The sequence below is a fragment of the Labrus mixtus genome, chromosome 14 (genome assembly GCF_963584025.1).
Source record: "Labrus mixtus chromosome 14, fLabMix1.1, whole genome shotgun sequence".
Taxonomy (NCBI): Eukaryota; Metazoa; Chordata; class Actinopteri; order Labriformes; family Labridae; genus Labrus; species Labrus mixtus.
Genome location: NC_083625.1, coordinates 17,243,525 through 17,255,951, shown reverse-complemented (window position 1 = coordinate 17,255,951; position 12,427 = coordinate 17,243,525). Strand labels below are relative to the sequence as shown.

Here is a 12,427-nt window from a genome sequence, read left to right as displayed (position 1 = left end):
TGAGATGGCAAAGGTTCTTTGTTTGTTTTTCAAAAAGCTTTACAAGCAACTTTTCTATTAGAAAGTATAGAAATAGAAATGTGTATGGTGTATTTGAATTGTAGCTGTACTCTCTCACTTTTACTGTATTTCCACAACCATTATTGATACACTACATAAACCATAACTAATACTCAACTACTTTATTCAAAGCTACAGTGATAAACTATAACGTTGTCTTTCTTTGCAACTTCTGTGGACAAAGCGGTGGCCTACTTCTTATCTCCTGAGGTTTTCTTGTACATGTGTAAGGGAGGTTTACTGATGAAAAATGTCATTCTGCTTTCTTTTGACAGTTAAACATATCTGCACTGCAAATCTTTGCTGTGGAAAATGTAAACAACAGCTGTTCCGGCAGCATTTTCTTAAAGCTTTTCCTGACATTGAGGGTGACAGGTATTAAAAATACTTTAGAGATACAGTCAGTTTTCTCACTGATGATCTTGTTTGATTTTGTAGGTCATACAGAGTCATACGTTTTAGAGAGGACATATTATACCCCTTTTCTACCTTTTAAAACAGTCTAAATGAAACATCTTTGCTCAAGCACCAGAGGAGGTTTGTGACCCTGTATAAACCAGCTCTCTCAGAACGCTCCGTTTCGGTGTGTGTGTCTCTTTAAAGGCAATGAGCGATCCTGTTTGTGCATGTGTGTATATTTTAGCCTGTGTGTGTGTTGCATGACTTACAGAGTGTAAAAACAGAATTTAAATCAATAAAAGTAAATCTTAATCTTCATCTTAAATAGAACAAACCAATGCTAAACAATTCCTTAATGCCCTTTTCATCTATACTGATGCATCAAACTCAACAGAAAGTTGTCTTGTTGAGTTATTACTGCTGCGCCTCATAGATGCAGAGTTACTGAGACCCTGAGAGGTAGACCACCATGTCTATGACAAGCACTCAAAGCATTTTAGGCATACATGTAATACCAGCACTTTCAATGAAGCGATCTCAAATACAACAGTGCTGGCATCTTTTCAGCTGCCTTTGCAAAGTGTTGATTGCATGGTTATATACTTTCTGAAGAGGCCTGATTGTTGTAGGAGCTGCTTGTGACTTAGATGTTACATAATGGTCTAAATGTGAAAAGATCATGGAATGCATAAAACTATTTGCGGCATGAAACCGTAAACAGTCTCTAAAGAGTGTTAACCTATGAAGGTTTGCTTTTGAAACGTCTCCGCCGTCAGATTTAGAATCAGACTTTATTGAAAACTAGGCCTAACCTAATGAATTGGTATTTGTGTTTCGCGTTTACATTTTTATAGGAATGGAGTAACGAATAACGGAGAGAAGTAAACAGTTGTACTCCTACTGTTGAGAATCTTAAAAACAAAAAAGTATACTATATAATTTCAAATTGAAGCTGGTAACATGTCAAAGCTCCAAATTTATACTAAAGAAAACAGTTAAAAAGATTGTTGATTAATCTTTAAATTGGCATTATTGAATTTAAAAAGGGTTCAGCCCAGTGCGACGAGAATTTAAAATAATGTATACACCTCCCTGAAAGCTCATAAGAAATGAAGCCCTTATTAGTGTAGCTGTTAAAACAACTTCTTCAGAATTTAGATTCCAAATTGAACAAAAATAAACCATTACAATATGAAAATTGAAACAGTTAAACATTCTAAATGTGAACCTCAAGATAAGATCTTGTGGCAACATGTGACTGTGTGAGCTGTAGTATGTTACTGTCTATTACAACCGTGTCCTCAAACCTGTCAAACCTCATTATGTGTAGTATTCCCCCCCCCTTCCCTTTAACGCCCCCACAGGCCAACTGCTCCATACACTTGCCCGGAGCACTTGCAAAAACAAACACATAATTCTGTCTTTCTCTCTCTCTCTCTCTCTCTCTCTCTCTCTCTCTCTCTCTCTCTCTCTCTCTGTCTCTGCCTTGCTCTCACTCTCTCTTCTCTCTTGTCAGTGTGATCAATTTCTTTAACTTCCTCCTTTTGGAGTGGCTGCGCTGAATACCAGAACACAGGATATGCTTCGCAGTACCTCTCAGTCTCATAGCAGCAGCAGCAGCAGCAGAGGCAGCACTTAAAGCACTAGCAGCAGCAGCAGCAGCAGCCGAGAGGACGACACACTCTGCAGTCAAGATGAGTGCTGGGGATGTGGTCTGCTACGGCTGGCTCATTAAATCCCCCCCGGAGAAGAAACTAAAGAGATTTGTGAGTAGGAGTACACGCCGGACTCTTGTTTATGTCCTCTGCCAGCTAGTAGGAAAGCCGGGTTGTGCTGTTGAGGCTTGTGTTTTTGTGTAGATGTGTGTGTGTGTGTTATGACGTGGAGTGATGATTTAGAAAGATACCGTGGGTTGTATGTGCTTTTGTCCAACTGAGCTGGTTTTCAGTCTCCTTTCTATCATCTTCCTCAATTCTTTATTGGCATCTTGCTTTAGTATTTTCAGCGTTTTGATGCACTTTATATCTCTAAGAACATTATAATCTGTCAATAATCATAAATACACATGCAGATGTGCCCCACAAACACATGGAATAATGTGTATGTAGTTTGAACATCAACAACATACAGCCGTCAATGTTTTGTGGTTGTTGAGGTCATGTGATAATGTTGGGCTGGACACTCACTCTGCTGTGGGTGTGTGTGTGTGTGAGTGTGTGTGCGTGCGTGTGTGAGTGTGTGTTTAGTGATGAGTGTGTGCAAAATTGTGAAACATGGGAAGTAATGTCAGGCACCCAGACACTTCAGACTTAAATGACAAGCAGAAATAGTCCAGCTTTATGATGGCTGTTTATTGCACTTCCTCTGTACCAGTGGAGGAGGAAGAGGAGTAGGAGAAGAGGGGAGGTGGGAAAGGAGTAGGAGGAGGAGTTTGAGGAGGAGGAGGTGGAGGTGGAGGTGGAGGTGGGCCATTATTTGTCAACAGTTGTGTATAGGGAAAGGGTGGGTGGAGGTGTGTTTGTGCTTTGATGGGGTGTTGGGCAAGAAATAGAAACTTATTTTAACACAATATGCAAATCCTGATTTCAGAGTGCAAAGGAATTACATGTTTTTCAGACTAGTGTAAGGGCAGAAACACTATCAGGCAAATTATTCAAATAGCAAGTACTGGCACATGGCATTATGGAAATGTGGTTTATCTTGGTTGAACTTGTCTTTGTTTGTGGTATTATGAAATGAAAATCTTCAGCCACTGACTTTGAGTACTTAAGTATCTTATTTAAGAACATGATCAACAACACAACAAAACAGAATGTACAACACACTTATTGCTTTATCCTTTCTGACATGAACAAGTTAAGTTGTCTGATTTTCTGTCAACATTGAACTTATCCCGTCTCTGTCCATTTACTACAGAGTGTGGAAAAGTAGGCCTTTAGTCATGAGTGCATCTTGAATCTAGACAGATTCATATATACCTGTATAAATCTATCTCATATAAAATTCAACTCATTATTATTCCTTTCCACAGTATGTCAGTAAGTTTTAAAAGCTTTTTGTCACTGTTTTCTATCAAATGTAAGCTTCTACCTTCCACAGTGTAGCTCAAAAGAGAAGCGCTTATAATAATCCTACAAATCTGTTGAACTGTGCAAATATGGACATCTAAAATGTCGTACTTCTTACTTTGACTCTTTTGAGAAGGGATATTGTTGGCAACCTTTTAATCTGATCAATAATGCACCTCCACACTGACATTTTTTTTGACAGGTCACATTATGTGCAGAGGTGTAAATTATGACAGGAAAATGGCTGAATTCCATTAAACTGCTTCAGTTAGAGGGTCCTGATACTTTGCATGCTGACTCACTGTCACGCAGTCCTGGCTGACTATGACACTTTGAATAAAACAGAACCATCGTTAACGTCATTAGTAACACTTGAGCTTCAACCTCTATGACAAGTCCAATTCTATAAAGAAAAGAAAAGAAAAATCTCTCAAGGTTCAGTAAAGTTGCCCAGTTGTCACCTCCACTGACCTGAGAGCTCTTAGGTGACATTACCCCAGCTATGAATCTACATCTGAAGAAGAAGACCACGAGAAGTGGGTGAAATTTCTTTGTGAAACCCACGGTTGAATCACAAGTTTATACTTTATTGTCAGACATCTACTTCTAAGTGAAACTCCCTTGTTCTTGTTTGAAATATAGAAGGAAAAGGTGACATGTCTATTTTAATTATCAGTTTTGAAGGACTTTGATCATCTGCTTTTTTTCTGGATAAGCAAAAATAAAACTTAGAATAAAACTTGGGTGGCCCTGGATACACATAAATATTTAATTTGAGTGTAACTTTCCAAAATCACAAAACGTCTCTCGGATCAAAATGCTGTCTGTCTACTAGTTATGGTTTCCTCTGAAATCTTGTGGAGGTATTGGCTGTACATGTGGCCTGTTTCACCATTTCCTGGTATAAACACAGACGACACGTTACTAACTGATTTGAGCAGGAGCAAAATACCCTCATGTCTTTCTGTGCCTGCACTGATGATGCACAGAAAGCCACAAAGCCAAGTCTGAAACCTGTATGATAACTTATGCATTACTAGTAGATTGAAAGTAGATTTCGTCATAACTATTTTTATATATGTAACTTGACACCTACAACATTGGGCTTACTTGCATAAGTAGTGAGGACGTATATGTGTTACATATTGTGTAAAGTTTGCACAAGTCTTCAGTAGAAAACTGTGACCCAGAACTATATAAATACCTCTTTCGTTGTTGTGTTTGACATTTTCTGTTAAATACAGTGAACTTCCTCTTCTTTGCACTTCTGGGAAACTTGGGTTGAAGTTCCGCTTACTGACCATATCAAAAGCAAAAAAAAAAAAAAAAAAAGGTAGTTTAAAGTTGCTAAGTTAGCTGCAGCGAAGAGCAGTGATCTTATTCCCATGACTAATGTAAGGTTGTTGGAGGGATGTTAGTGTGCAAACTGTGCAGCACTACACGATAACACAAGTGTGAGGATATACATCATATTTAACTTTAAGGCTGTTTAAACAGTGTGTTGCTTTCTCCCGCAGGCCTGGAGAAAACGCTGGTTCGTGCTCCGAAGAGGTCGAATGAGCGGTAATCCAGACGTACTGGAGTACTATCAGAGTAAGAACTCCAAAAAGCCTATCCGCATCATTGACCTCAAAGAGTGCGAGGTGGAAATGCTGAACGGGCAACTCAGGATAAAACGAGACTTTCACGGGAAGCACCTCTTTGTGGTGAAGACATTGTCTCGTATCTTCTACCTGGTGGCCAAAACAGAGGAGGAGATGAACAGCTGGATTAGCAGCATCAGCCAGATCTGCCAGTTCGCGAGCCTGGAGGATGCAGGTGAATATACAGAAAGATTTGATTCTGTTTAATTTGATATGTTGTTATGTGAAGCTACACCTGACATCCCATTTTGTTTAAAGTGAACATCACAAAAGAATGGGTGTTAACCAGAAGATGTACTTTGGAAAGTTCACACTTTGTTCCACATCAGGATGTGGTGAACTCAGAGGTAAACTTTAAAATGAGGTCAAAAACAAACTGTTTATTTAAACAAACACCAAAGACCTCAAAGGTGCAGTTTACTGGCATAGCACCTTATGTTTCAGTAAAGTCCTCAGAGTTCTAATTTTTAAATTTTCTTTAAAACTGTCCAAACAGAAGCTTTAACTAATCTGCAGTAAACACAGTGGTGAATTGATTCCGTCCAGTGTATGTTGTGTGCAATTTTTTTAATAACCTTTAAGTCCTAAAGATTCAGATTTTGACAGTTTCAGGCAACATTTGTCAAATGATTCACACAACATCAATGATACTTCCAAAGAAGATACAAAGAAGAAGAAAGTGAATTCAATTTTTTTCACTCTGTCGTTGAGACATGCTAAACACCTAGCACATAGGCTGAAATACACATACACACACACACACAGGATCTTATGGGCAATGCACTCATGGAGAAAGGTTAGAGTGAGGGGCTGAACATAAAAGAGCGCCCGAGTAGTGGTGGGTATACCTCTTCTGCTACCAGCCCAATTTCCAAACTTGGTCTGCAACAGGACTTGAACCAGCAAACCCAACCCAGGTCCCGCCATTAATGAGCTACTGCCGCCCCTTTAACTGACTATTTGCTCTACTTTTACTGGGTACTGTATGGATTGTTTGTTGATGATCCAACTTTGATCCAGGCTTGTGGTTAGCATGCATTATATATCAAGCGGCTACATTTCTCACTAATTGAGCTCATAAACCTGCAAACAATCACAGACATAACATTATATTCAAAACCATTTGATACAAATCATATCCGGGATTGGTTTTTGTAGCAGCAGCGTTCAAACAAGTTCATGTTTGAGTTTGGTTTGAATTGCAGTCAAGTTATGGTAAAGTCATCTTATTTTATCATTAATCTGTTTGCATCTGTTTCCAAGTTGTTGTTGTGACGATTCGCCTGCCACATAGTGTACCGCTTATTGGCCCACCGCAGAATTGAACATCTTTCAGGGGCAGGTTTTTAAATGATAAATCACAATTACCACAATGAATTGGCAGTATTCTTACTATTTTTGCAAACACACAATAATCATGCTATACCGGTAATATATACTTAAAATGAATGCAGTGATATTGAGAGAGGACAGTTAGGGACATGTCTGTTAGAAAACTGTCATCTGTGTGAAGGAGATAGAGAAACACCACAAAGTTGCTGATAATGCCTGCATGTTGCTGTAAATCACCCTAGCTCTGAGAAAGCAACACATAAGTAGTTGATACAAATGCAAAGTTTATTAAACACTCTTAACAATGTGATTTTGAAGAATGTTGTCATGGGTTTAATAGCATTTTAGAATAAAGCCATGTTGCTTAATCTAAGGGCTTTTAGACAGTAGAAGTAGGTCCAGCCTGGATCTGGAAAGGGTTTTGTAAGATGGCACATCATTACTTTTGTAAAGGATTATAAAAGATGTCTCTGCGCCCACAAGAGAACATAAACGTCCTTTAAGGCTAGCAAATGTTTTATGAGAACAAGCAAAGTCTTTTTGATTTTTTTCGCCCTTCCATGGTTCGGCAGACACAGCCTTGACTACTTGGTGGCCTTGAGAGAAATGGAATAAGACACATTTCTGAACGAAGGTCAATCTGACTAAAAGACTACCTGAAAAAAAAAATTCTCTTCAGATTCACCCGCTCCATTCTACATTAAAGTATAGGTTGTAAGAAATGTGTGTGTTTGTGTTTACATGGTTTGATAGCTATTGGTGTCAGCATGACGGCAGTTTTCTTCGAAGAGGTTGTAACATTTTCCAAACTACCCGCTCTCTATTCCTCTCTGCTTGATCTGAACAGAGAGCTCAGAAGAAGGCTTCCCTCACACCCCCACACCCCTCCAGCCGTCCCCTGACAGCTCCGACAGAGTGTCTGTATCCAGCCAGCTTGATTCCAGTTATCCTCTGGACTACCTATTCCTCTCTCAGTGTGAGACGGGGAGTTTGAGCACTAGTCGGTATGTAAAATCTCATTAATAATTTAACACATGGAGAACAAAGCAACATTAGCTTGTGTTTAAGAAAGATGTTTTATTTTTCCTCTTATTGTAGACTTGACAGTTTCTCAAACTCTGAGAGCTCCCTGGAGCAGAAGTCATCGGACGACGCGGTCAAAGACATTGCCCCTTCTCCTCTGTTCACTGATTCCACTTCCTCCTGCATCTCTCACGCTCACAGCCCCACTCCACCCGTCTTCATCCATGGAAGATTGACTAACCCTCCTTTCAGTGCTCCATGCACCTCCCTGGCTCTGCCAGCCTCCTCCTCCTCTCCACTTCGCCACTGTGCTACAAGCGTCTTCCAGTTCGACAAACTTTACTCTTCTGCATCATTTGAGGCAATGAGCGACACACAAACACCCCCTCCGCTGCCACCAAAACCCAACCACCTGTCAGAGCAGCTAAGTGATGAGGGATTGAACAAGCCGAGGGGGATGAGCACACAACATTTCTCAAGTCACAGTGTTCTATTTCCCCGGAGGACATCTTTGTCAAGCCTGGACCATTTAAGAATAGGTATGTGCTCGATAGGAGAGCAGTCTCACAGTAAGTATAATACAAAAACTGAGAGCTGGGTTGTAACAAAATTAATTACAACCCTTAGTGTTATTATGACGGCACAGCATGTCAACTATAGCTGACTGGTAAACTTTTAAACTAAAGTCTTTTAATTATATATCTCTGTTTTAGGAGATGCTGGTAGTAGATTGATGCGGAACAGAAGACAGAGTCTTAATTTGGTAAGACATTCTTACAAAAATAGACATTTTGACATTTGGCACTTTGGTATATTGACTTTTCCCTTCTTCTTCTTCTTCTTCTTCTTCTTCTTCTTCTTCTCCGATTTCAAGAGTTAAATGAAAAGACTGATTCATATTCATGTCTGTGCCATAATAAGTATAAAACAAGGTCCAGCGGCTAGTTAGCTAAGCTCATAGCACAAAGTGAGGAAGCAGTATGTATCTCATTTAAGGCACCTAATCTTCCTGTTGTTTCTGCTTGAGCTAAAGCTACAACCGTGAGATGGTTAGCTTTCTCTTCCACAACTGGACTCTTCGCTGGTTGCCTTGCACGACATGATAAGACTTCACAAAGCCACTGCACCCAGCAAAGAAATAGTCCAGCAGGAAACAAGACAGAGATGCTCACACCGATCCACAATGGCTCTAATACTTTTTTGCTGATGAAAAAAATAAAAAATAAAGTTTGTTAGGTAGCTGCTGTTGCTGGACAGATTTGAACAGTTCTGAAAGGAGCTAGCTGTTTCTTACTGTTTCCTTTCTTTGTGCTAAGCTAAGCTAAGCTAACTAGCTTGCTCTCTGTAGTCTCATATTTACTGTTGGGTCATGACAATAGTATTGGATTTCTCATGACTTCATCAAAGCCACTGTAGAGAGTTTACTTTTACAACTGTAGCATGCCAAGCGCTAATGTATTTATTCTATAAATAAATTCAAAAGTAATCTAAATAATTTGAAAGGAACATAAATATTCAACAGACAGCAGCATTTACAACTTGAACTTAATATGGTGGATGTGTCTGATCATATAATGCTTTGTCTTTCGACAGCCGTCTTTAAATACCATACGAGTTCAAAACTACGAGGAAGAGTCATATATGCCCATGGCTTCCCCTTCTCCCTTTTTTACCACCACTGAATCTGATGGTTACATCCCCATGAGCCCCAGGACATTCAGCTTCCCCAGTGCAAACAACAACATCGAGTCCTCCACACCACTGATGTGTCAACCTGGAGATCTTGCACCGCCCCCAATTCACCGGCATCTAAAGCCTCGTTTGAGGCGAGGTGAGAGCCCTGTTTGGTTCAAGTTAAAGACGATCATGATGTGTCTGGATATGTGATCTTTGTTAACTGGTTTAAAGGGTGAACAGATGTACAAACTTGTCAGCATGTGAATTCATAGCCTTAGTCATCTAGCTGTGCTTATGACACATAATTGTACATATCAGGACAAGCACAGTGACCTATGTTACGCATCACTTTTGTAATCTTACCTTTCCTTTGCACACGAGGGAACTGCAACCACTATAATAACTTTGTCCTTTGTTGGTTCACAGTTCGACCCCCACCTCTTGACTTAAGAGGCCTCTCTACAATCACAGAATGTCCCACTCACCTTCCTCTGAGCAGAGCCATGACAGAAACATGGTGAGAGAAAAAAAGAGCACGTACAAAGTCATTACATTCCCAAGGCTCTCTACATAGTTAACTAAAATTACGATTGGTATTTTAAACAGAAAAGAAGAGAATTGCATTTAAAGCCCAATTCTTAATTTTGACCGTATAGATGTGGACAAAAAAATCCAATGTTGACACAGTTTGACTTTATTCAGATTAAAGTTTAAATATAAATATTTTGAAAAGAGTTTGAAAACATGTATCACATTAAAAAAACTGTCTTACTCCAGAAAGCATATTGGACCCTGGTTTTTAATATAATTTACTTGCACAAGTAAAGGATTATTCCTGTGTTTGTGTTGGTAAAACTATAAAGGTTTTTGCCACTATGACGTAAACTTATCCCATGATTTGTTTTTATTGTGTAATTACAGCTTTTCAATGCAGTTGTTACCTCTTGAAAGAAGACTTGAAAATGGGGACAATCCTAGGAATGAAGAAACAGACTGCACTGAACTGGTAACATTTTCACATTTTCATTTTCAACTTATAGTATAAAGACTTTATCATGTATTGTGAAAGAATTTTCAATTTCCAACAATGTTCCAACAATTCATCAGCTAAAGATATTGTACCTATTTGACCAGATCTGGCTAACATGGAATAAAGACAAGCTGGAGCTATTATATCTCTTCTTGGTTAAAGACATTATTAATAATTATGTCATCTTTGTCGTTTAGCTTGAATCAACAAAATAAACATATTTTACTAGAGATAAAAAAAGAGAGAAATAAAGGACATTCTGGTAACTGCTGGACAATTTGTGGGAGTAGACATAAAAAATGTAATCTCAACACAGCTAAAAAATGTGGGAGTGGAAAGGTTTTTCTCCCAAAATATTTGATCAGCAGATTGTAATCACACTGGGGTCTTTCCAGAGCATGTGAGAGTGTGTATGTAACAGGGTAATGTTGCACCAGCCCATTCCTGGAGAGGGTGCATAATACATTGATTTCCCAGAATAAGGTTAAACACATTAGCCTTTAACTGTGAGCTGGGCTTTACAAGCTGACAGGCAGCAAGAGGACTCAGACACTTTTACTGTAAACTCAATCTGAAAATGAACAGTCCGAGGCTATACCTTTTATCTAATCAATCTTTTACTATGAATGCAGCACATATGAACTTGACAATGTAAAACTTTCAAAGTTGACATTTTCGGAAATTAAATTATTTTATTTTAAGTGTGAGCAGTGATGACTCAGCAAAGTCGGCATCTATTTTTTCTCTGACAGGAATCAATGAAACCCTTTTCTGTAACTTTCGACGGAGCAGTCCCGGCGTGGGCAAGAAGATCAAACCTGGACTATTTGTCACTGGATTTCAATTCAGCATCCCCCTCTCCTGTGCTGAAGGTATGGTTTGATTGGATACATGTATATACACACACACACACACACACACACACACATACACACAGTATATATATTTACATAGATATAGGCTATATAATATATACCCAATCTGTTTTGTCAAAACTGCTGTTTATGCAACAATAGCATCTGTAACTTCTTTATCTCTCTTTCTTTTTATATTCTACAGCAGGTAATAACGCTATGATGCTACTATTTTAGCTCTGAAGAAGTATTACATGATTGTGATTTCATACAAGTACAACATTATTGTCATTTTAAAAACTTTTTATTAAATGTAATTGTATTACATCTCTTTATGTTTGGCAGAAGCCCTTTCTGACTGATGAGCACAGAGTGGATTACGTGAAGGTGGATGAGAAGAAGACACAAGCACTGCAAAACACAAAAATGGAGTGGACAGATGTCCGGCAGTCCAAAACATGACTGGAAAAAATATACGATGAAGAAAATCCCTCACTTTTGGTTTCAAGAAGATCAAGAGTAACTTAAGCATTGGATATATGAAGAGGACCAAAAGAATTTAAAAGCACTTTGAATGTATTAACCAAGCACAAGAGCAAATAAGCAGTTTTATGCTTGTTTGCTGTGTGAAAACTCAAAATTGCACTGTAAAAACTTAATTCACTCTCAGTAGATTTGACTTATACTGTAAATAATACCAGACTGCACTGTATCAAAATTATTTTTACTGTAGCATTACGTTTTACCAAATTTTGAAAAGGGCATATTGTTGCTGCTCTGTCTGTGTGACTTGCTTTAAATGTATGTTCAGTGTTTGTGGCCGTAAAGAAGAATGTTTTTAGTGTTTCCCCCTCACTATATGTCATTAATAATTCAGCGATCTCTTTTTCCTTCTCCTGAAATGAACTGCTTATAGAAATGATTGTTTGTGACTACTCTTTTTCTGACTTCAGCTACTATTTCATTCACAACTCAAATTTAAAAAAAAGTAAACTACCACTATCAGTATTCATGAATCAAGATTAAAATGACATTCAAATAATTTCCATTTTTAAACAGAACTGATTATCCACCCCTTTTTCCTCAAATGTTTTATTTATTGTATTTTTGTTATTTATTTTATATTTTATGTGTATTGTCTCATTTACACATCCTGCTGGCAATGATTCGTGTTTATGCTCCAACAGTTATGAATAAAGTTTATATTTCAAAATACTTTTTCATTATGATTTAATGTTAGCAGGTGGGAAAAACATCACACCTCATCCAGATCCTCTCCCTTTTCCATGCAGACAAATGTGCAAAACACTGTGTACAACTGAACATTTAAAATACATTATG

At 38.4% G+C, this 12,427-nt stretch overlaps 1 protein-coding gene across 2 annotated transcripts; it reads left to right on the top strand.

The window, feature by feature from the left end:
- The first annotated feature begins 1,997 nt into the window (after nucleotides 1–1,997).
- On the top strand, nucleotides 1,998–12,301 carry gab3 (GRB2 associated binding protein 3). Of its 2 annotated transcripts, none has more exons than XM_061055566.1 (10): nucleotides 1,998–2,225; nucleotides 5,045–5,345; nucleotides 7,350–7,506; nucleotides 7,601–8,094; nucleotides 8,239–8,288; nucleotides 9,119–9,356; nucleotides 9,629–9,719; nucleotides 10,124–10,208; nucleotides 10,985–11,104; nucleotides 11,432–12,301. In XM_061055566.1, the coding sequence occupies exons 1-10, from the start codon at nucleotides 2,154–2,156 to the stop codon at nucleotides 11,546–11,548; spliced, it is 1,725 nt and encodes a 574-aa protein (XP_060911549.1). In that variant the 5' UTR covers nucleotides 1,998–2,153; the 3' UTR covers nucleotides 11,549–12,301. The 2 variants fall into 2 exon arrangements, with proteins under 2 accessions (XP_060911549.1, XP_060911550.1); XM_061055567.1 differs by having other exon boundaries at nucleotides 2,000–2,225; nucleotides 7,601–8,064.
- The last annotated feature ends 126 nt before the right edge of the window (nucleotides 12,302–12,427 follow it).

What these genes read in the sequence shown, in the direction of transcription:
- gab3 (XM_061055566.1), top strand. Translation starts at nt 2,154, where the DNA reads ATGAGTGCTGGGGATGTGGTCTGCTACGGCTGGCTCATTAAATCCCCC. An exon ending in AGAAGAAACTAAAGAGATTT is followed by an intron (nt 2,226 to 5,044) that starts GTGAGTAGGAGT and finishes TTTCTCCCGCAG; the next exon opens with GCCTGGAGAAAACGCTGGTT. An exon ending in GGGAGTTTGAGCACTAGTCG is followed by an intron (nt 7,507 to 7,600) that starts GTATGTAAAATC and finishes CTCTTATTGTAG; the next exon opens with ACTTGACAGTTTCTCAAACT.